We start from the raw sequence: 25,961 nt of genomic DNA, 5'->3' as shown, positions 1-25,961 counted from the left end.
TCCTTGATTGCTCGATTGTCGAAAAAGGTATTGCTGAACAAAAAACGCAGGCTGGAGTCCATGGAACCCTAGCTGCGTTTCGGCGCCTGCGCCCTTGCTGCTCTGTGGCCTGTGGCTTTGGGCCCTCTGCCCTCCTCCTCTGCGTTCCCCTTTGTCTTTCTGTGGATTCAGAGTGCACAAGCTCTGCTGGGTAGGACGTTTAAGCCGGGCCCGCCCTCATGGAGGCCCCGAGCTCGCCCCAGGCAGGCCCGCCTTCAGCTGCCGAAGCTTTCTCTCGGCTCTTGGCCAGCTTGCCACAGAAGAAGAAGAGCGAAGCAGCCAAGTTTGTCAAGAGGTTGGATGACATTCTTGAAATCTCCTTGCCGCCAGAGACCCCAATTCAAGTTTCCCTCTCCTTAGCTGAGCGGGCTCTCGTGGGCCAGTTCACAGGTCTTTGGCCTTATCCTAAGACCACAGAGTCCTGGGTGAACAGGAATTGGGCTCCTCTGATAAAGGGCAGCGTCACTTCATACTTCTTAGGACGAGGGTTTGTCCTCTTCGAATTCTCCTCAAAGGAAGATAAGGATCTGATATTTCAGAATGGCCCTTATTTCATGGGCCCCCAGGGTTTGTACTTCAACAGATGGACGCTAGATTTCGACCCTGCAATGGATGTCCCCTCGGATATTCCTATTTGGGTCAGACTCCCTAATATCCCAATTCATTGTTGGAACTGGGATTCGTTGAAACACATCGGAAACGCTCTTGGGAAATTCATAGATAGGGCAAACAACAAAGATCAATATGACTATGCTCGTATCAGCGTAGAAGTAGACCTAGAGGTGGATCTCCCAGAAGCCATCAAAATCAAGGTAGGAAACTGGACCCATTTGCAGAAGCTGGTTTACGAGCAGCTGCCTTTCAAATGCCGAAAATGTCATGTCTACGGCCACTTCGCCAGAGGATGGCCAACCAATGTGGAACCAGATAAGGGAAAAGAAGAAGGTTGAAATCAGGTCAAGCGCACCAGGAAAATTCAAAAGCAGGTCGGTTCAAACGGAAAAGGTACTCAGGCCCCCCCTCAGTAACCCCCGCCCATAATGGTTCAAGAACCCCCGCCCAGAATGGTTCAAGAAAACAAATTCACCCCTCTAAGCTTGCAAGTAGAGGAAACTCAGGAACCAGAAAATCAAAAATCAACCTCACCCTCTAAAGGCACCCCCAAAGGTTTTGGAAATGGAGTTGAGCAAGCTGGAAATGGTGTTCCAACAATAGAGGCAATGGTTGAAAGTGGTGTTCCAGCAATGGCAATGGCTGGGAGCTCCAAAGGAAACACTGTTGAAGAAGAGGAAGACGAGCATGAATCGGAGTGCTCGGAGGAAGAGGGGGAAATAGGAGAATCTCAAGCAATGATAAGGAGATCCACAAGAGGCTGCAAATTAGATCGGGAAAAAAGAGAGCAGGAAACTTTCAAGGATAAGCTTCAAGGCAGCCAGCCAACCCTTGAGAAGTTACTAGCATCAAAAGCAAAGATGACGAGAAACCAGCCCTAAGGCTCCAAAGGAGCCAATCAAAAATACAAATGATGAAGATAGTCTCCTGGAACTGTAGAGGTATGGGGAGTAGAATCAAAGAAGAAGCCATCAGAAGTTTAATAAGAACAGAAACTCCTGATACTTCTCATCCAGGAGACAAAATTGGAAGACTCTGTCTTCCTTCAGGTAAGTAAGAAACTCTGAAACAAATGTGAGGTGAAAGAAATCTCAGCCCGAGGGGCTTCCAGAGGGTTGGGCTCTCTTTGGAACGCTAGCAAATTCACATTCGTCTTTGAAAGCCGCGATACTCATTGGCTGCTCTTAAAATTGCAGAACATAGGTTCAAAAGAGATAATTAGCCTCTTCAATGTGTACACCCCCGTGAACGCTGTGGAAAAATATGACTGTTGGGACTCCATAAGAACCCAAGCAGATTTAGTTAATCTTGAGAATATCATCATAGAAGGAGATCTCAATCTCACTCTCTTATCGGCAGACAAGAGAGGAGGCAGCATTGTTCGAGATCCGACAAGGGAATGGCAGAGGATCTTATACAAGACTGGGACCTACTGGACATCAAGCCAATTTCTGGTAAGTACACTTGGACTAATAAAAGAATTGGTCCTGGCAACATTGCTGCTAGATTGGATAGATTCTTAATTCAAAGCTCTTTTCTTCTGCTTGGATTAGAGGCTAGAGTGCATATTCTCCCATGCAGCACTTTGGATCATAAACCCATCAAGCTGGAACTCGTGTCTCAGCTTGACCTTGGACCTATACCTTTCAAATTTAGCCTGCTTTGGGCTAAGGAATCAGACTTCATGCAAGTAGTTAAGGAAACTTGGGTGCAACCGGTCAAAGGCTCTCCCTTTTTCGTCTAGGAAGAAAAGCTCAGAAGAGTGAAAAGGGCTTTGAAAATATGGGCCAAATCTCTGCCAAATCCAGCCAATGAAAGGAAAAAAATCCAGCATATGCTGGAAGTCCATCAGCTCCAAGTCGAAACAGCTGACATAACAAAAGAGATCCTAGATAAAGAAGCTCTGTTTCAACAAAACTATCACAAGGCATGTCTAGCTGAGGAAGAATACTGGAGACTTAAGTCTCGCAGTCTTTGGCTCAAAGTAGGGGACAAGAATTCTTCCTTCTTTCACAAACAAGCTCAGGCCAGGAAATGTACCAATTCCATTTCTGAAATCAAAGATGGTACCATCATTCACAAGGATAATGCAAACATCAAAAAAGCAGCTTCTCTTCATTTTGAAAGTTTGTATAGCGAAGAGATAATTCTGGATCAAAACTCATAGATGTTGGACGGGATCCCTTCCCTGATTTCTGCTGATATGAACCGCCTCCTTGAAGCTAAAGTCAACAAGAATGAAGTCAAGGCTGCCTTATTTGCCATGAACCCAGACAAAGCCCCTGGGCTGAATGGATTCTCAGCCAGATTCCTCCAAATTTGTTGGTCCATTGTGGAAAAGGATCTTTACAAAATGGTTCTAAAATCCCAAGTTTGCAAGAAAATCAGAGGAAGCACGAACTCTGCTTTTCTTGCTCTCATCCCCAAAGAGAAGGGAGCTAACTCCTTCAACAGGTTTCGTCCGATTTCGCTTTGTAATATAGGTTACAAATTGATCACCAAAGTCATCGCTAACAGACTGAAGCCCATCCTCCCCAAAATCATTCCAGAAAGTCAAGGAGGTTTCATTCAAGGTAGACAGATTGTGGACAACTTCATTCTGGTCCAGGAGGCAATCCATTCAAGCTTGAGTCACAATGAAAAAGGTATGGTTGTCAAACTTGTTCTAGCAGATGCTTTTGACAGAGTTAGACATTGTTTTCTGCTGAAAGTCTTACCTAAACTTGGATTTGGTGAGAATTTTATAAATTGGATTCAAGCTTGCATCTCGGAGTCTTGGATTGCCCCATTAATTAATGGTAGAGGTGCGGAATTTTTCAAAGCCACGGAGGGCTCAGGCAGGGGTGCCCTCTCTCACCTCTTTTATTTTTTCTTCAAGCCTTTGTTCTCAGTTTTTACCTAGACAAAAAAAGAGCAGATCAAGATATTGTTGGACTCTGTATTGTGAGGGGTGTGAAAACCATTAATCACGCTCTTTTCGCGGATGACACGCTGCTATTGGGAGCAGCTTCTGGGATTATTGCCTCCAGATTTAAAAAGCTTTGGATGAGTTTTGTTTGGTATCGAGAAGCAGTCTAAACAAATGAAAATGCCATATCTATTGCTGGAACATCACTTCCAGCTTGCTCAACTCCATATCCAAAACCTTTGGTTTTGGTTTAATTTTAATGTTCACAGGACGCAGTGTAAGACAATGGGTACTTATGCACAGTTCCTAATGGACTCTTTTGTGTATGTGCAGAAATTGACTAGGGAACTGCACAAGAATCCAAAAATAGGGTTTTGAACCATGGGATCCAGGAATTCTACTTTCTTTGGGATAATTTGGATTCTAACTTTGCAAGGGAATGCTTTTGGACACATTTGTGGATAGCGAAATATCCAAACCGATGGTCATTTGCCTAATACGACAAAATGGCATGTAACAGATTGCCCCCTAAGGTGCAAAGTCAAAAGAGATGTTTGATGAATGAAGCACCTTATCATGCTAAGGTTTGGTTTAAAGACTGCAGTCGGAGACGTGAAACAACCAAACAAATGTTACAATGCAATATATAATCATTGCTAAGGTAGGAATTCCTATACTCAAAGCATAAATGTCTCAAAGAACCAATACATAAATATATATGAAGATCCATGCCAATAGACGACATAGTATGGATGCAACCATAAATGGATCTATGTTTACAATCATGAATATTTAATAACTCCACACAACCTGGATGGATGAAACTAGATCCAAGGTCTTGAACTCCATCTCTCGATCCTTAGTAGGAATCTAGCCATGTGAGTGAATGTCTTGTAGTTGAACATGGTAAAAGCCACATGATTACTGGTCAATGATGTGAACCGTTAACAAGTGCGAGAGAAACCACCAATAATGACAATGGCTCTCAAGGTACTTCCAATACAATCCATGAAGTGCAAATAGATGTGTTGATGTCGAACAATCATAGAATCATTCGATCGAAGGTCGATGATGAGAACCTGTCATTGAAGACGAGAAACTTGCCATTAAGGCATGCAGGCCCCAAGGTACTGAAGGTTTTTAGATGAACTTCCTAGATGATGAGCTTAATTCGATAGGAAGCGATCTGTCGTAGGAGGGCCTATGACAAAAAAGTCATGTCAAGTTTTGAAGAACAACAATTTGGAGTAATCCAGGACTGACTCAGAGATCGTCGATGCAATTGAAGGTTATGAATGGCAAAGTAATTTGACTGAGGTTAGACATATCAGAGACACGACATAATGACTTGACATCATTTTACTAAAAAATAATACCCAAACCAACTGAAGACTTTCAATGAGGTTTGGTCAACTAAGAGGCAAATGGATTTCCCAACCTAGACAAAAAAAGTAACGGGGTTTCATGTTCAAGAGCGACATACTGGCTTTTATAAAACAAAAAAAAGTTTCTTTCTCACTTTCCCCCACCAATACTAGCAAGTACATATTTATTTTTTACAAGCTTGAGGAGGATAACATATGCTTGTCCTATAAGATCATCCTTCGGATGAGTCCTCCGTAGTATTTTTAACGAACCCTAAGAAGGAGCTATTCGGTCTTGTCATGCTTAATGAGTCCTGCACTATTTAAGTTTTTACAAGTCCAGTGAAGGGGTATCTCGATGTCGTTTTCATATTTAAAGAGTTTGAAAAGACATGAAAGGAAAACTCGTTCAGTTATTTCAATGTAAAATTTTTACGACCCTGGAGAAAGTAAAGCTTGGTGTTTTTTAGTTTTAGGGAGTCAGGAGAAAAAACATAAGTAAACTCCACAGTTTCCTTTTTCATAAATTGAGACCCTCAAGCCTGAAAAAGGGTAAAATAATGCAGGAGAGAACTCTATTAACCATGATTAGTCAACGTATACCTTTTTCATAAACAGTCTAATTCAATCCATAAAAGGGGTAAACTTATATTGAATAGACGGTTGTTCATTTACTTTTGCGAGTTTGAACAATCAAGTACTTGACGATATTTTCATGTTTAAGGAGTCTGGAAAGGGCGTAAAGGGAAATCCTTTTTTCATTTTTTTCGTAAGTTTTAACGAGTTCGAAAAAGTGACAAAAATTTACTCATATCACTGACTTTCAATTTAATTAACGAGCAAGAAGATATGGAAAGAACTCGACATTTTAATGTATGTTTTACGAGCATGAAAGTATAGCAAAAGACACTCGAATTTTTCATGAGTTTAACGAGTCCTGAAAATAATAGCCAAAATGGACTTGAGGTAGGTTTCATTCTTAGACATGCTTGAAACAGAGAAAAACTATGCTTGACAGTAGTTTCATTTTTTACACAAGCTTGAAACAAAGGAAAACTCTGCTTGAGATAAGTTTTAATGCGCTAACCTGCAGAGGTACATGTCCCCCAAGCTTCGTTTGATCCACCTGAGTAGACTATTGGTTACTAATAGGCATATGAAATGATGGTTCATTTACGAGATCATGTGAAAGACTCGACTTAATTAGGGGAGGATTTGTTTCATTTTTTAACGAGCTTGACACAGGAAAAGAACTATGCTCACGATGACTTGTTTCATTTTTTTATGAGGTTGACACAGTAAAAGAACTATCCTCATGGAACCTTGTTTCCTTTTTTAACGAGTCTTGACATAAGAAAATGAATTATGCTCCACAGGGACATGTTTCATTTTTTAATGAGTTTGACACAGTAAAATAACTACCCTCACAAGTATTTGTTTCATTTTTTAATAAGGTTGACACAATAAAAGAAGTATCCTCATGTAACCTTGTTTCATTTTTTAATAAGTCTTGACACAAGAAAAGGAATCATGCTATATAGGGACATGTTTCATTTTTTAACGAGGTTGACATAGTAAAAGAACTATCCTCACAAGTACTTGTTTCATTTTTAATGAGGTTGACACAGTAAAAGAACTATCCTCACGGGTATATATTTCATTTTTTAACAAGGTTGACATAGTAAAAGAACCATCCTCATAGGACCTGTTTCATTTTTTAAAGACGGTTGAAACATTGAAAAACTGTCCTCATATGGACTTGGATCATGGCTTCCATTTGGAAGAAACACATGCCAAGGGATGTTTCCCGACCATGGATTCCAAGAGATCTTCATCAGAAGGAAGAATAACTCTCTGGAAGGAATACATGTGAAGAGAATCAAAAGGGGTAAGAAAATCCATTTCAAATTCCCCCATAAGGTTCCCTATGTCAATTACCGGATCTAAGTCATAAGAAGTCGAGCAAATAGTGAGAGGCTCACTTGCATCGGTAACTGAAGACATGGGAGTGGTTGCCACATAATTAACCCGTGGCGGGGTAGATACCACTTGTAGATAAGGAACATTCAGGGATGTTGGATGGCTCGTAGTCGAATCAAGATCAACGAATGAAAGTTGGTCAATAGTCAGAATGTTTCCATTGCGAGGAAAAGACATCACGCGAAAGAATGTCGATACGACAACTTTCATGGCATAGACATAGTCTCGCCCAAGGAGAAAATTGAAATCCAAGGGGACTTGGACTACCATAAGATCAATAGAGACAATTTTACCTTCCAGAGTAATAGGTAACTTAGGAAGGATCCCTAAACGCTCACTAATGGTTATATTAAAAGCCAAAATATTGTGTAGAAGGCACAAGATGAGGGGAACCCAAAGCTTGCCAAGCAGATGAGGATAAAATACTGACAGAAGCACCTTCATCTACATTTGTGTGCCACACATTCTTACCATACACTTTCACAATGATTTGGAAAGGGGTGGAAGAAGGAAGATGAGGTCTTATCAGTCTACTCCAATCAAAGGAAGTAGCCTCATAACTTGGAAGGGGATCAATGGAAACAGGTGAAATGCCCCCATGTGTAGAAGAATCTAAAGTAACAAGAAGAACCTGAGTGGTATTAATTTCATTCTCTAAAGGGAGAACGGGATCAACCAAAGATAGAATTGAGTCGACCACTTGATCAACCAATGGCTCTTCAACCTCAGTGATATGTGTTTCACTCGCTAATGGAAGATTGGGATTGACTATACTCAGAATTAGATCAATCACTTCGTCAATTGATGATGGCTTTAGAGAAATTTTATGGTCACCAATTGGAAGTTGTTGCTGTGAAACAATAATTTTTTCCAAAACTTTGGAGGCTTTACCCATATGAGGGCAAATGCGACTATGATGAATTCCTTTGCATAACCTATAAGGAAACCTAACTTTACCCTTTTTCCCAGGAACCTCACAATCATTGGTTAATGGATTAACAGTAGGTTGATAAGAATTTTTTGACCATACCTCTAAGACCTTAGGAATACCGGGACAATCAATAAGGAAGTGGTCACCCTTACAAAGCTTGCAAGAGTATTTGGGCTTTAGATGCATATTCAAAGTTTCTTCAACATTACCATTACCTACAATTGTGTTTGGTTGGTTGACATCTTTCTAATCTTGCTTCTTATTCTTCTTCCCTTTCTTCTTCTTCTTAGTCACCTAGCTACTAGCATAAAGGATTTTACCAAGCGAAGAAGAAGAAAGGATGGAGGAGATGTTGGGTGAAGAAGGCAAAGGGTCAATAAGAGTTTGGTGATGTTGAGATGATATACTCAGTTGAGGTGAAAACTTGGTTGAGGTGGAATAGTTTGGGTATTCGGGGTCCAAGAAGTTGAAAATGACCACACCATTAAACCTATTGTGAATCGGCAAGTGACAACGTAGCCATATAAGGAGGACAAATATTTGCAAAATCAAGGAGAGGATTAGGGTTCCCGTTAAAAGGGAGGCCTCTATTGATAACTTCCAACATTGATGCCATTAGATTCAACTTAGATAAATTTACTATCAATATTAACAATTGAAAAATCACAATCCACACCTAAGGTTTGTAAAAGAGTAAAAACAAACAATAACACACACTAAAAAATCTAAGGATTCAAACCATGCAAACAAGCTATTCATAGCAAAATCACTAGCTGGTAATGAAATACAAAGTCGCAGAGATCAAAGTGAAAAGTGGCTATAGATAGAGCGGGTGGAACTAGTTCCGCTGACAACCTAATTAATGTACACAACCTAGTGCAAGTAAACTTCATTTATGCCATCTCAAATGAAGAATACCCTCAAGAAAGGTCCAAGTGAGTCTAGCGAACATCTGTTTCAGGTACAACAAAGACTTCCCCTCCGTCGTCACCTTGGGTAAAAGCCCTAATTTGTGGTCTCTAAGGTTACCACATAAAACAATTTAACATGGGGGGACAGTTGCAGAACGACTGTACGCGTAAGGGTAGAGTAAGAAAGCCTAATCCCCGTGAAAGTTCCAAAAACGTGGTTAATTTGAGGTTTACTTCCAAGTGACTCCCAAGTACCTTTTGACACCGTTTTTAATACATGTAAATCACTCTACCGTAACCAATGAAGTGGGGTCGATCACTGCACTGGGTCCGATATGATCTCGTGCTTGACTCCTTTGTAAGGGGAGCTTCCCATAGAAAAATTGCAGTAAATGGATTTTTCTCCCTATCGCAAGTTGCTAATGTTTGTCTGTAACTTTGGAAATTTAACTCACTTCCATATTCCAAAGCCCTTCAACTTGATCTAATGTAGGTGGAAAATAACCTTAAAATAATAAAAAAGTATAGATTGATTTTATTAGCACTGATTTTAAGAGCTGTTATTCACTCATAGGGTAAATGGACGTGAAACCGATGGAATTATGACTTTACTAAAAACTTTAATGCAATCGAACATGATATTGTGATATTTTCATTTCGATGAATTCTAGCTAAAGTAAGGAGATATGTTCTTCTTTAAAATATCAACTCAAATATGCACCACTTATAATTTTCCAATGCAATTCAAATCCCAAATTGCCAAACCATGGAATCTAATCTATGCACAATTTGCTTGAAAACAATGCAAATGTAATCTATGCACAATTTGCTTGAAAGCTATGCAAATGTAATCTATGCACAATTTCTATTCATGTTATGAAAATGAAAATTTTAACTATGCAAATGTACTCTATGCAACATAATTCTTCAAAATAGACACAAGATGATTCCAAATCAACGAAAGAACAACAAGACTATTTTCCTTGACCAATGTAACTAAAGAATCAATCCAGTGCAAGTACAGGAAATTGGGTGAAAATTCTGAAGGTTGAAAGTGAAGACACTCAAAGGAAATTAACACTCACAGTAATGACCAAAGGAAATCAAATTAATAATTTCTCATAAAAGAAAATTCAAAACACCCGTCAACTTGACTGAGATTGAAAGAAGGTACATACAAGTGCAAATAAACAGGAAAAATCAAAATCTCTAGACTTGACGAGGATAAAACTGAAAATTTAAAAAATTCTAGGTATGTGCACAAGTCATAGAGAAAACCAATTCACATATGCACTGTTGTAGAAAGAAAAGTGCGTAGAAGTGCGTTCCGTGCCTAAAGTTAGAGTGTGCACATCGGGGAATTTTGGAAAAAAAAAAAAAAAAAAACCCAGTCAAATAAAACCCAAAATCCATATTTTTAAGATTTCCAAACACTCAGAGAGGGCTTCTAAAGAATGTTCAAAAGGCCGAACAAGAAAAATAATGGAGAGTGTTACAAATCCCCAGTGTAGTCGCCAATTTGTTATGTGGAATTATCCCTCTTGTGGACAAGAGTGATCTCCCTAGACTCCAAAGAAACTAGTAACAAACAACCAATAACCGCTACCTTTCTCTAGACTATGATTGACCGAAGCAAATACTATGATAGAAGCCACTTACCATCTAATCGAAATGATTGATGAAGTCCCCTTCAAATATTTTGACCATCTGTTGCTCCTCGATGCTTTAGAGATCCTCCCGTTGCTTCCCACAACTTCTCCATGATGTTCTGGAAGAGATCTACATAGACGGAAACAAACACAAGATCAAAACATATAGTATATAACATAAGAGATAAATGTACTAATTAACCCAACCATGTATCATAAACAGATCAATATGCAGTCACAATCTATGTAAGTGATCAAGGAATCCTACAAATTGTATCAACAAAGATATAATTGAGAAAGAGAAATTGCCTTTATATTAATAAAATGGAGAATAGCCTCACAACCATGAAGCCTTGATGTTGTAAGGCCCTTCTCACAATCTCCAACCCTCTCCTTGAATGAATAGCCTTCCAACCTTATTCTTGCAGCATAAGTTTACTTCCAACAATCCTCCTCAATCCTCGGGCTTGGGTTAGCTTTATAGCCAAGAGTGGGAAGTTTGGGATCCATTTTCTAAGGGATGAGATCCACTAATGGTGGGATAGGGATTCCACAAAGAGAGGGAGTTGCTCCATGATGGGAGGGATTAGGGCTGAATAGGAAACCATTCGAAGCTTGTTGGTTGGGATAGATATGACCAACAATGCTTCTAAAATTTACTTTTTGTTTTTACATGTGTTAAGTCATGTTCGTAGGTCACAATGTAAGACAATGCGTACTTATGCACAGTTCCTAATAGACTCTTCTACATATGCGCAAAAATTGACTAGGTAACTGTGCAGGAAGCCAAAAACAAGGTTTTGAACCATGGGATCCATGGATTCCACTTTCTTTGGGATAATTTGGATTCTAACTTTGCAAGTGAATTATTTTGGACACATTTGTGGATAACAAAAGATCCAAACCGATGGTCATTTGCCTAATGTGACAAAATGACATGTAACATGGGGATACTCTAGATCCTTAAGATTGTCTAATGGAATCTTCATCAGGTTCACCGATCAAGAAAGGAAGCTAGTGTTTCATAAAAAATCCAAACTTGTGGAATTCATGGGATGATGGTATGGTGACATCAAAGAAGAAGCATCTCAAGGGATTGAAGCTCTTTCAATTAAGGAAGTTGTTGTAGGAAGTCTAGATGACCCAAAGGAAAATAAGGTATGTATGCTTACAGTCTATATTGAAGAGTTGTGTCATATGGTTGCAGGTAACATAGATCAATGCTCTATCTTGAGAGCATAATCAAAGGAAGGATCTCCTCCTTCGAAGGAAGGAATAAATGCATGGGTCACACTTTCACTAGACGAAACCAACATAATATGTCCTCATATGTAATATGAGGTGGTTAACTATAATTGAGAAATTCTTATTGGAAGTTCTTGGGAATGAAATGTGTGGAGAAAGAAAGGAAGAAATCTTAGGATATGCAACCATGAAAAATTAAATTAACATCCAAAGACCAAGAAGATTTGATTAGGATATCTGCATGAAAGATATGAAGACTCTGATGGAGTTTGAAAAAGAAAGAGACCCTTGAAAATATATATCTTTGGGAGATGTGTCGATATGTATGCAAGATGTTGATACAAACTAGAAGATGTTGTTTTGAAAGAACATCACAAAGATAATTTTGATTTAAGTGTTCATTTCTTATTTTTGAACGAATATATGGATGGGCTTATGTAGGTATGCCGAGGGAAGATCTATGGACGTCTTCCACCACTGATGCCCATGTAGTAGGATGAAATATCATTAAGGAAATATGGCATGAAGTAAGGCCATATATGGATTAATGGATCACTTTCCGATCATGACATGACTGACTCATTGACTAAAGTGATGGATGGTCTGTGCCCTATGAAGAAGTCCCAAACATAAAGACTCCTAGATAACAAAAAGAAGTTCATGGCATTGTGAAGAGGAGTTCTTCAAGTAGCTCATTGTCCCATCATCTCCACCTGAGGAGTTGTTATAGGTCTGTGTTAGATCGCCCAAATACCATACTTTTACCAACCTTTCACTTCACTTTTAAACCATATTTCTATTTCCCATATCCTTACATTAAACTATTTTCATGATTACATCGGGTTTAGACTTGTTATTTTCCAATGTATTCATTTTAGTGTTTCTGAGTGAATTTATGATTAAATATTGAAAATAACAAGTGTTCATTTATATATGAAAGTGGGATGAGTTTCATGATGTTTGTAGGTGAATTTGATGACTTCAACAAAGTCATATTTGACCACCAAGCCTCAAATTCGAATTTCTTCTTCAACCCCTTGAAGATTTGATGAAGATTTGGGAGATTCCTTCAAGCATACTTCATGGAGAAGAATCATGAAAGTTTGATAATATTTATTATCGAATATATTAGATATTTGTGAGAGAATTTGTAAAGATGTTACTTGCTAAGTGTTAGCACTTGGTTGTAACCACATGAGACATTTGCGGATTTAAGAGAGATTTGTGGATCTGAAACCTTTGTTAATTATCTCAAGTTTATGTACAAATAGGAGTGCCTCCATCCAAGGAGAGGACTCTTGGAGCATGTATCCAGCTTATGATGGAATACATAAAGCTTCCTTTTACATAAATTTCAATTCTATAGTTTTAGATGTAAATTTCTTTAATGTAGTGTATGAATTTACGGAATAGTTTGTCACTTTGCTCTTAGGAGAATTTGAGCTCACTCCAAATGGATCAAGGAAGCATTTTATTTCGTTATAAACAGTTGTGAATATTGGTTAGATGTATATGTTGGTTTATAATCTTGATTGTTGATAGGTCCCGCGAAATATTACGAGGAGACCACCTGTAAGGGAGCTTAGTGTTTTCTTGCCTATAACAACTAAGTCATGTAACTCATCTTAATGCTTTCTATAGGTTTATATGCTTTACTATTTTCATTAGGAATACTTGATCATTTTGATTGTTGATAGGTCTTGTGAAACATTATGGAAGGACCTCATGTAAGGGAGCTTAGTGTTTTCTTGCTTACAACAACCAAGTTTGCTTAGCTTAGAGCCAGTTGCCTACTCTTGCATATATTTTAATGGCATCATCACAAGCTTATGAGTATTGTTGGTTGATAATTTAATTAAAGCAATTTAAGCAATTGAATTGCCTGACATTTTTGGCGTCGTTGCCAAGGATGGTGCTAAGGGATTAGGCATTAGAAATTTAATTCAGTACCAATAAAATCTTAGTAACACGGGGAAGTATACATAGGGGTTAGCTTTGAATCCCATTTTTAGCTGCATATATAAAGCATGATAAATAGTATAAATAAATTTCAATCAATCTTTGCATTATGGGAGTTTTGAACTAATTTATTTATGGAGAGGAGATCTAGAATGATGTTCAAGCATTTGGAGGAGAGCCAAGAAAATGAGAACTACATTGAAGATTGGTTTCAAAAGGTGACTAGGCCACAACATTCTTTCATTCTTCAACGAATCCTAACATTTAATCCAAATTTACAATTGATATCTCATATCTTAATGAATATTGAGGTATATTTGGATGTGAGCATACTAGAGATTTTGATATGTAAATGGCTTCATTGTAAATACTCCTACACTTGAAAAAAAAATCTCTTTCTCAAAATAGAGTAGGATAGAATAGGAAAATAAAACCAAGTTTAATCTCTTTCTCAAAATAGAGTAGGATAGAATAGGAAAATAAAACCAAGTTTGGAGAGGTTTTTTTTTTTTTATTTTCAAATTTGATTTCATTTATTTTCTTGGAAATTTTGGTGGTGCAGTAAGAGCCACCTCATTCACTAACCATTGGCAAGAAGATCTATAGGCAAAGAGATATTTGTGAAGAAGGAAAATAAGTGGAGTTTAGAGAGCTAAAATTTGAGGTCTGAAATCAAATTCTTCTTATATTGCTTTTCAAATTTCAGATTTGTTGAGTATGCTATCTTCTTGTGCCTTGTTGCGACCTGGAAGATCAGAAAGTAGGAATCGAATAAATGGCTTTGAAAAATTTTCAGGAATGGTTTAAGTTGTTGACGATGTAAAAAATGACTCAATTAATTTTCGTCTTCAATTATCTCTCTCTCTCTCTCTCTCTCTCTCTCTCGATATATATATATAACAAAAACAAAATACAAAATGCAGAAATAAAACTGAAGATATATCACAAACTGGGAATTGGTTTCTCATAATTTTTGGATAGGAAGTGCATAATATTCTGATGAACAATCCCTGTAAATTTCAGCCTAGTCCTCTTCACAATTTTCAAGAAAATGAGAATCATCACATTCAACCATTTCACTTATATCTTGAAATCTGTGCATTGGATTGATTTGATTTTTCGTATGAAGAAACATTAGGACCATAGGAACCTTCCTACAAAATTTCAGCCCAATCTGATCTGTAGTTTGTGAGAAAATCGTTTCTGAAGTTTCCAAAAAAAATTGTCGAAACACATCATCACCTACAACCATTTCGATTATATCTTAAAATTAGTGAATTGGATGGTGTTGATTTTTTGTGTCCATAAACATTAGAACAATAAAAACATGTCTACAAAATTTGAGCAAAATCCAATAGATATTTTGTGAGAAAATTACCCATGAATTTCGTTGTAACACGACTTGTAGCGACCTGCTAAAAAAAAAACTTGTTTTAGCTTCAATGTTTTCCCGATTTTTATAGAATAAATTGGTTGTGAGATCCATTCTTTTTGGAAAGAGGATGAGTTAAATTGAAAATCAAACATTTTGGTGGCATTAAACTGATTGACCAGTGCCCTGGAGCAGTTAGACACTTGATTTTCTCCTAAAAATCTTGAATTTTGTTTTGCTGGGCATTAGTCAAATTGTTGCGCCATTAGTCAAATTTGTCAAATGGTTAATATTTTGACTTTGAATAACATTTTTATGAATTTTATTTCGCAAATTTGGACTTTGGTTTGTTTGTGAGTTTTGAATTTGTAAAAGAGAGATCATGAGTTCAAATAGAAACCAAAATTTGTTAATTATTCTACAATTTTGACAACCCTTAACTAGGCAACAATTTTGTTGCCACATGACAATATTTGATTGGTCCATGTGGCTGTGTACTATTCATCAAAATTTCACAGTCATCACTGAGTAGTCTGCCATGTCACCCTATCCAGTCAACAATCCACTTCACTTTTCCAACTCAATGTGCCACATCAGTAGTTGACCAGCTAATGCCACGTCATTGTCATGGCAAAAGTCCACATCATTGCCACATCATCATATGCCATGTCATCATGCCACATCAACTCTTTCTCACGTAATCAATCCATGTCAGCATCGTAGTACCATGTGGCATCCCCTTGTGCCGCCACATGACACTCTCTGGTGCTGCCACATGGCACCCATGCCTCCATTTTCACCTTTTTGCTAAAACTTCAAACAACCATAACTTTCTCGTACGAAATTTGTTTGAGGCGATTCAAATGTCATTGAAAAGATCTCGGCAAGCTCTATGTGATGAGATTGGTTTTAATAAAATTTGAGACAAAAGTGCTATTTTTATGGATTTTACAACAATTGGACTTGAAAAAAAAACATTAAATCATTAAAAATATGTTTCTGATATGAATTTTCTTTAACCTAGTTTTTGAATCACTCAGATTCGATATCAAACGAAGAAATTATCAATGAAACACTAACGGGTGGTCCAATGTGCACCACTTCCTAACATGTAAAAAGTGCATTTCATTTTTATTTATCTTCCTTGATTTTGTTTTATTAGCATTGTATGTCAATTTCTTGTGTATATATCATATGAAGAGAGACTGGTCACCTCTCTTCTTCGAGAATCTTATATTTTATTGCAAATTAGTGCTAAGTTTTTGCAGGTTCCAGGATGATCAAAGAAGATCAATTTATGTACAAGTGGTTTTCAAAGACCAATCTATTTTTCAAAAAGAACATGAAGAAGTCAAGTCCATTTCAAATCACATCCATAATACCATTGTTACTCATTCATTTGCCTCTTTCTAAGCTTATAGTCCATTCATCAATTTCCATCTTCCTAGAGCATAACTTCAAATCATTTTTCCTTTGCAAGTTTCACACTTTCCTGCATCACTTACATTTCATTCCTAACCCATGAATAAAGTCATTCAGCTCACTTACAATGTTGAGTTACCTCATTGTCCTTTTCCTTTTGCAAAATAAAACCTACTTCATAAATGCAAATCTTTCATCTATGGTCCTCTAAATCATTACTTTATGCTTGTGTTAGATGATGGGGGATTCATTAAGGCCCTCCTTCTAGAAAGTCTTGACCCATTAACTTCAACACATTATCTGGGTTTGAGACTAGAGTTCTTTTTAGTACCTTGAGGCTTGCATGCCTTAATGGCAAGTTCTCTCGCCAATGAATAGTGGGAATACATCAATGTCCCTTGTTTGTTGAGTCTTCTAGTGGACTTGACTTCAACTCATTTATTTGTACCTAGTAATATGTACTTGGGCATCTTGACTCTCATTTACATTAGTGGTGAGTAGTCTCGTGTTGGTTAACGACATTCGTTAATGGTCGGTAATCCAATCATTTCTTTCTATGTTCGACATCAACAAAATTTATTCACATGAAAATAATTATGCCTCGATGTGGATATGAATGAAGATTATATTGTTCCATTACACTTACAATAGATTGTAGCAGTGTTACAATAAATCAAAATTTAGCTCTAGAGTTTAGCATCATCAACTTAGTTCCAACGATAAGAGGGTACAAATGTATCAATTTCAGATCTCATTCTATATTTGATCAGGTGCTCAAAATTATGCTAAAAAATCAAAGTGTCAGAATTTTGTTAACCTTAGCTTTAGATCGAAGAGCTCGTCATTCTGAATCCAATGGTGTGAACAGCACTCAAATCTGAGCTCGTATGGAGAAGTTAGAGCAAGTCAAAGTTCAAGTTTGACTTGTCCACATGGCAGGATTGGATGACGTGGCAAAACTCTTTAGCGAATGAGGAGGTGCCAAGTGGTAGGCTTCTATTGGCCCCTGCATATCGTAAATTGTAGTTGCTGATGGAAAGATATTTAAAATCGACCCCAAAACAGTCAGGGTTGCGATGCGATAAGGCAATCAAAAATCACAATCGTAATTGGCGAAGGGAGGACAGTTACGGAAATCGGCCCCGATAGGTACGGCGATGCGATGCGATCACACATCACAAATCACAATAGCATTATGAATCGGCCTGGCAGGTTTAGTTATGGTTGCGATATCGCAATCGCATATCACAATCACATAGAAGGCAAGTCCCGCAGTTTGTTACCACCGATTGTGAATGCGAAAAGGATCCCGATTGTGATTTGTGATTCAACCGACATAATATTTCCCGGTGTGTAGTGAAATTTTTGCCCATTTAGCGGATTTTAGGCCAAATTTGATGATTAGTGGTTGGAAAAGGGGAATTTGTTGAGCAAATTGTGGGAGAACTGGGAGAGGTCATGACTTCTTCAGTTCTTATCCAAATTAGGTGCAAAAGGAGTCAATTCTAGTAGTTTTGGATATTCTGAACTCATGAAGACAGGTTTTAGAGGCATTTAAGCATTGTAAACACACTTTTGTTGTAATTTTGAGCATAATAGAGAGGCCCAAGCATTGGAAGCTAGACCAAGGAGACATAGCCCAGGAGGGGTGAACTCCTCATCAAATCTCTGTGTTGTGTGTTGTATTTTGATGTTCTTTGCTGTTATTTTGTTGTTGTTAAGCATATTTTTATGTTAATTTTTTTAACATTTACATAAGAAGCTATCATGGGAATTAGTTAATTAAGAAAAAATGGTGAATCCTTAAGCACTTGATAAGCAAATGAGAAGCATCTTGGGTTTTATTTTGAATGGGGAATTAGCATAGCATTACTAATCTGCTCCATTTCAAATCAAGTTGGTATAAGAGCATTGGTTTTTGCTTACTGGATTTGCTTGTGTAAAGGAGTATTGTTTGCTAGTTTTGTGTCATGCTAACAAGGTTAAAACTCAAAACAGGAGAAGGGAAGTTGGTTGAAAGCCTTGTAGTTGGCTCAAGTGGAAGAACAAGGTTGCCAAAGTCTTCTACACCAATACATCCTTAAGTTGTAGAAGTTGCAATTGTGTCTTCAGAGACCATGTCTCATGAAGGAGAACCTACCATGACAGAATATGAGAAGACCTTCAGAAAGACTTTCTTTGATATGACAGAGATGACGAAGGTCCTTTGTGAAGAGAGGAATAGCAGATTGCAAGGAGAAAGTTCCTAACCTCCTAAAGGAGAATGCTCTTCAGGAGGAGGTAATGGGAATGTAGACAAACCTCCACCCTCTTCTTCATCTTCTTCTTCACAAGCATTTTCACACTCTTCCAGTAATACAACCCTTACTCATACTCATCATCATTCTTCAAAAGGAGCTGGAAAATCACCTTTTCTAAAACTTGATGTTAAATTCGAGTTTCCCATGTATAATGGTGAAGTGAATGCAAAGAAGCTTGATAATTGGATTTAGCAGTTGGAGGTCTATTGTAGAATTCATAACCTTCAAGAGGACGATATAAAGATTCAGTTAGCTTCCTTGAGAATGGAGGGTGAAACACTTGTATGGTGGGAATCAAAGACCCAAGAGGAGATTAAAAAACATGGTAAGATCTCTATTACTTGGTCTAATTTCATTGCTGCTATAAAAAGACAATTCTACCCTTTAGCTCATATGTAAATATCTATCATGAATTGGCAAAATTTCAGACAGTTAAAAGGTCAAAATGTGCAAGAATATACTCAGGATTTTAGGAGAAGACCTCTTATGATAGGAGCAGACTTGCAGTCACAAGATACTTTGTTGAAATACATAGGAGGTTTGCATAGTTATATTTGACACACCATTCTTATGTTTAATCCCACGAATCTTGATGAGGTATGTTTTCAAGCTACACACCTCGAAGTAAGAGGGAAAAATGTACAAGAATAAGGTAAGAAGAAGCCACTCTAGAGTGGTGAAAAAGGAAAGAATTATAAAGGAAAGCAAAAGAAAAATGCTAATGTTAAGAAATAAGGGGAGAAACCTGTGTGAAAGAATTGTTCCAAAGAGGACCATGATGAAGCGCATTGTTGGAAGCTTCATCTTGAATTAAGACCGAAGAAATTTAACAATAAAGGGAAATAGAAGACAAATGTTGTTGTACAACAAGGTTTTGTTTCCAACTCAGGTGATGAAACAAAGATTGCAGCCATAGTAACTAAAGGAAAATCCATGGAAAAAACAAGCAAAGAGGAAGCTGTGGCAAGCACCAACACAACAAATAACTCTAACAACGGTTCAAATGAAGAAAGTAAAATTGAGTTGTTCCATATCATAGTTATTTCCAAACACACCAAGATTGATATGTTGTTTAACAGTGGATCCCAGGCAAATTTAATTTCTACAGACTTGGTCAAGAAGTTGAATTTGGAAACCGTGCCTCATCATAAACTGTATCTGTTGGGTTGGATAACCAAGTATGCAAATCTTCAGGTCACATGGAAATCCGTTTTCAGGTTTGCTATTAATTCCAATTTCGTTGATGAAGTCGAATTAGATGTAGTGTCGCTAGATATTTCTAGAATTGTGTTGGGAAGTCCATATCTGTATGACAGGAAAACCATTTTCCATAGATTTGAGAACAAATATCATTTGTTCAAAGATGGAGTGGAGTATATTGTGAGAACCCATCGTAGAAAGATTAATATGTCTTTAGTAAGAACACGGAAAATGAAGCAACTAGTCAATTCCATCAAGAATCTCGTGCTCCTTATGATCAAGCAGAAGAATGACACGGAGCGTGAATCCTTTGCAGGCTGTGACGTGAAGCTGAAAGCCGAATTAGTTGATGTGGTCAATCAATATGGAGATGTGTTTCAAGAACCAAAGGCATTGCCACCAAAAAGGGGAATTCAACGCGAAATTCGGTTATAGCAAGATTGTCCACTCCCAAATAACGTTATGTATCAAATGTCAATTCTGGAAAGTTTAGAAATTAATAAACAAGTCCAGGAATTGTTAGATAAAGGTGTAATTCGTCCCTCTACTTCACCATGTGGTTCACCAATTATTTTGGTACCCAAGAAAGATGGAACCTAGCGCATGTGTGCATATTATCAAGCTTTGAATAATATTACCATAAAGAATCAATACCCACTGCGCAGAATAGATGATTTGCTAGATCAGTTGAAAAATGCAAAATATTTCACTAAATTACACTTGAGAAGTGGATATCATCAAGTTATAATAGCTGAGGAGGATATTTGGAAGACTGCTTTTAAAACCAAATAGGGATTGTTTGATGGTTGGTTATGCCTTTCGGTCTTTGCAATGCTCCAACTACATTCATGAGAGGTATAAATGATGTCTTAAGATCCTTTCTTGATGAGTTTGTAATTGTTTATTTAGATGATATTTTGATATTCAACAAATCACGAGAAGAGCATGTCAAGTGTAATAGCCCCGAATTAACAATACGTAATTAATTAGATTAATCAAGCAATTTATAATCAACATGCAATTTATCAACTAGTTAACATTAAATTACAAAAAGAAAATGTGAGTGAAGAGAGACAACTTACCTGTGGAATGCTAGTTGAATTCTGCTACCTACAACAAAGTCTTGGGTACGACTCTCCACCCAATCGTAGGCTCAGTTGCACAAAATCTTGGTACACTGGCCAACCCCGAGCCCTCAATCAACGTACTACTGCCAGGGTATTCTTGTCTTATAACACTATTCTCCTACTTTAAGGAACTTCGTCCCGAAGTTAAGTTGAATTATTTATTATTTATTATTAAGTTGAATTATTTAACATTTTATTTTGTTATTTATTACTTCATGTTCGCCCGACACCCTCTGCTGAACTAGTATAACTAGCAGGCATCAAAAGTTTTCATAACACCCGGGAAATCTCAAGGAATCTCTGTCCTTTTTCCCACTTTCGGAACCAGGCATAAGCCTGCCCCAGTCTGTATCCTAGTCCAAGACTAGCCCCAAGGCTCGCGCCTGACTCAGACCTCATCTGCCCCAAGGCAGGCATCCGGTACGGTACTCAATGACTCCAGGCATCTCGCAAGGCTGGCCCACTCCCTCAACAACTACTAAGGCGCACAACCCCAGACATCAAAGTCCTTACACCCCCACCAGACTTCGACATCCCAATCCAATAACAGGCACCTAGCCTAGAACATCAGGCACTCAGCCTCCTCAAGATGGTCCCATAGCCCTTCAAAAGCTACACAAGACAAAGGAACCATTGGAATATGAAGTGTTGATTGAGTTTGTCCCCAACCCATATGGTGTTACTTATCCTCCCTCGTGCGTATGGGCTTGCATGAGATCATCAAATAAACCGGCCCTCTTGGCCCATTGGTGGAGTCCTGTCAATCATCACACCTCAACATGCAACCAATGCATTAGTTATACCATCATAGTATCATAGAAAATAATCCACATCTAAGTATTGTTGAAGGAGAAATAAAACTATCAGTGGCACTTGGATCAATTAACACAGATAGAGGGATATTATTGATCATACTTGCGGACTCCACTACCGTGGCTTGGTGCTCATCCTGGCGATGGTTTGTGGCTGCTTGAATTCGGTGTGGGTTTTGTGATCTTCCTCCTTTTGCTTTGTGTCCTTGTTGTTTAATACCAATTTGATACCTTGGACAATCCCTTCTATAATGTGGACCTCTACATTGCCAACATTCTACTTGTTCCTGATTCTTATGTTGTACCTGTCCTTCGCCACCAAATCATATACCCTCACTATTCAAGTAGGGTTGACCCTTACATCCTCCTGGAGGCAGCTGAGAAGTTACACCAGCGATTCGAGAAACATTGTTTTGTCTTCCCTGGAATCTATATGGCTGCCCCCTGGTCTGTTTACCCTCATTGTGGGTTGTTCCTTCCCTGTATTTTCATCAACCACCATTCGCTTTTTCATATTTATCTTCCTCAGGACTTGTTTGGCTAAACTAGTGGTTGTTGCCATAGTGGTGGGTTTCCACATGGCGACTTCTGCTCGGACCAAGGGATCGAGTCCATGCAAGAATCTTTCAGCTTGATGTTTATCATCAGCCATATAGTCCACGTGATGGACCAACGCATAAAATTCAGCTTCTTAGTCCTCGATAGATCTACCATTCTGTCGCACTTCATGGAAAGCACCTACTTGTTGGTGCTTGTACTCCTCTGATACCATATGTGACAACCCCGAATTAACAATATGTAATTAACTAGATTAATCAAGCGATTTATAATCAACAAGCAATTTATCAACTAGTTAACATTAAATTACAAAAAGAAAATGTGAGTGAAGAGAGACAACTACCTGTTGAGCTTGATGTTAATTAGTTAATTAATTACATGTTTATTTGGGCTGTACATAAAGCATGTGAGGAAAGTGTTGGATGTCTTGAAAAAAGAACAGTTATTTATGAAGATGTCTAAATGTGAATTCGAGAAAACTTCCTTAGTGTATTTGGGTCACATAGTTGGAGGAAGTGAGTTGAAGATTGACCCCTCTAAAGTTTTGTTCATTGTGAATCGGCCAATAGCCAAATCAGTCACAGAAGTAAGGATTTTTCTTGGAGCAGCGCAGTATTGGAGGAAGTTCATTGCCAATTTCTCTTCCATAGTAGCTCCACTACATGCTTTGACGAGCGTGAACATTGTGTTCCAGTGGGTAGGCAAACAACAAAAAGCATTCGATGCTTTAAAACAAAAGATCAGGTTAGCCCCAATTTTAACATTGCCGGATTTGAAACAACCATTTGAAATACAAACAGATGCAAGTAACTACGCCATGGGTGTAGTTCTTTTACAGCATGGTAAGCTCATTTCATTTCATTCTGAGATTTTTAATGGTGTTGTTATTAACTATCCTACATATGATAAAGAGCTTTACTCATTGGTGCAAAGCATGAAGAAATGGAAACATTATTTAATGGGAAAAGAAACCATTATTCACACCGACCATCGACCTTTGCAATATCTGTAATCTCAAACAAAATTGCATCAATCAAGTCACTTTCGTTGGATGGGATTCTTACAACAATTCCACTTGGTAATCAGGTACAAGAAAGGTATTTATAACAAATTTGTTGATATGATTTCTAGACCGGTTGTTAATGTAGCCATTTTGCTCAAGAATAATTTTGTTTTGCCTTAAAGTTATGTTGAACAATACACACATGATGCTGACTTTCAAGAGGTATATTCAAACTTGAGTCAAGGCCACCAAGTTGAGGAACTAAACTACCATGTACATGATAATATGTTGTGTCATTGGAAAAACTTTGTGTTCCATGGGGAGAGAGAGTAGATGTCACAAGGGAAGCACACACTTCTCTTATTGCGAGACATTTCAGTGTAAGTAAAACAATGGCAAATCTTTAGAGGTATTTTTACTGGCCTTATATGCTTGAAAGTGTGTCACGTTTTATGAGAGGTTGTTCATTATGTGTAGTTTGTTAGCGCTTGAAATTTCACCTCAGGCTGAGAAAGGTAAACCTCAAGGCAACATCAAACCACTTAGCCTCGTAGCTAGCCCTACGGGGCAGGAGAGGGCTCTCTCCGGTCTATCTCGATAAAGATCTTCAATGGGCGAGATAACCAATAAGGTAACACTGATTTTAGGCTAGTAAACTGATCAAAAGGGTTGATTTGGGATTTTTAGGGTTTTTGGTGGAAAATTGGGGAAATGGCAATTTTAGGTGTGGGGATTGGACACAGTTTTCGCAGGGGGTTCTTTGGGGCGAGGTAGGAAACAATATTGATGCCTTTGATTGAGGTGGATGATTAAGAATGACAGATGAGGAGTTAAGGAGAGAAAGCAATAACTTTGAATTCTCCTTAAACAGTAGAAAACATTGAAATTAAACAAACTTAAAAGCAGAGCATGACAGTCATGAGTTCTACTTTAACACTTCATTTGCCTAATGTGCAGAAGGAAAAGTAAGGAGATGATTCACATAACACACTTACAAGTACAAAGAGAAACACACCATCAATACATGTGACCACAAGAATCCCAAAAAGGACTGCAAAACCCTGGTCTTCCTTTGCCAAAAATTGCAGAGATACAGTGAGTAATACAATAAGAGCTTCTCCCTCAAGAGTCCAACCTTCCAACCCCTGAAAATGACTAAGAAAAATCATAATATAGGCAAGCTAACACTTTTCCTTTCCTCTAGGGGTCGAGCTCATCCTTCTAGGAGCTGTTTCAACCAATTCTAAACTGAGCACTAAAATCTAGGCAGTCAAAACAACTTGCCTCTATAAGCTAAGAAACCAATTCATTCATTAAATACAAGCTATTTCATGAATGAATCTTCTAGAATAGGTAAATAAGTGTCACATCAACATGAAAATACATAAATTACATCAAAGAGGGTGAAAAACCCCATCAAAAGTCAAAACTAGTAATAGCTGGGTGAATCCATGAGCTGTAAGTGAAAAATTATGAAATTTGCCTGATGGGTTGTGCGCCTTTGAGAGCACTTTTGGGGCACTTTCAGGTGTCCAAATGAGTCAAGAGTAGGCTTGTTGGAAAGGTCTGTGGGTCTACTTTCCAATCCAACTGGAATTTCTGAATTTGGCTGTCATTTGCCCCTCCAAAATTGCAATCTCCCAAGACTGCTTTCTGTGTGTCAAAAATGTGGCAGAAAGTCATTTTTTGCTTGTTTTTTGACTTTCAGGAGGCCCAAAACTTCATAAAATCTCTTGGAAATGGGTTAGCATGTGTAACTTTTCATGCCAAATCCAGAAATGCTGAGTTTTTTGAAAATAGAGTTGCCAAGTGAAAGGGTCGCGCGGGGGGTGAGACCCGTCAAGCGGAAAACCCTGTTTTTTGCCTTAAAAACCAAAAATCACCCAAAATGCTCAAAATTTCTTGGAATTTGTGCTGGGGCTGAGCTATTTAGTTCCATGCTCCTTCAAGGAAGCCTCAGCCAAGATGTGGAGGGGGTCAGACCTTTTTCTTTGTTTTTGTGCTTTGGCTAACCTCCTTAGATCTAGCGATTGCAATTTTGACATTTCTCTAAAACCATGACACCTGTGCAAAAAGTGAAGGAGGTTTTTCTTCTTTGGCATGTTATGGACAAAAACCTCTCTCAATTTTCCAAAATTCATCTTTTATTTCTCTGGAACATCATTTGAGTACGACTTGTCCCGATGTGTGAAACAAGGAATTTTGTCAAAATGGAGCGAAATGAAGGGGATAGGGGGCTTCTAAATTCTTGGGGAAATTTTTGGGAGTGGGGAGGGATGTTTGGAAGCAGGGGAAAGTGGAATCTCAAAGATTGAGCAAGGGGAAGGGGTCCAAAAGGGCAAAACACAGGCCAAACCTAGAAAATTGCCAAGTTGTAGCTAGAAACTAGGGTTTGTGCAAAAATGAGGAATTTGGGGGATCTCAGTGATGGGAAGCATTTGATAAGGTATATGAAGGATAGGGGAAGGTGTATGAACATCTGGATACAAGTTTTGCCGATGATTTGACCGTCCACAAGAAATCGCCTTCAAAACCCTAGGAGAGGGAAATGACCTTACCTAGGCGCAAC

General features: G+C 38.2%; 1 protein-coding gene across 1 annotated transcript; it reads left to right on the top strand.

Moving 5' to 3' along the window:
- The first annotated feature begins 218 nt into the window (after positions 1-218).
- LOC149226194 (uncharacterized) lies at positions 219-989 on the top strand. The gene has a single exon (XM_089380132.1). The coding sequence runs from the start codon at positions 219-221 to the stop codon at positions 987-989; it is 771 nt and encodes a 256-aa protein (XP_089236258.1).
- Positions 990-25,961: the final 24,972 nt, after the last annotated feature.

The sequence above is a fragment of the Pinus tabuliformis genome, chromosome J (genome assembly GCF_031772625.1).
Source record: "Pinus tabuliformis cultivar Carrire ecotype Pingquan chromosome J, CPIR1, whole genome shotgun sequence".
Taxonomy (NCBI): domain Eukaryota; kingdom Viridiplantae; phylum Streptophyta; class Pinopsida; order Pinales; family Pinaceae; genus Pinus; species Pinus tabuliformis.
Note: the sequence above shows the minus strand (reverse complement) of the source record. Positions and strands in the feature narration are given on the sequence as shown.

What these genes read in the sequence shown, in the direction of transcription:
- LOC149226194 (XM_089380132.1), top strand. Translation starts at nt 219, where the DNA reads ATGGAGGCCCCGAGCTCGCCCCAGGCAGGCCCGCCTTCAGCTGCCGAA.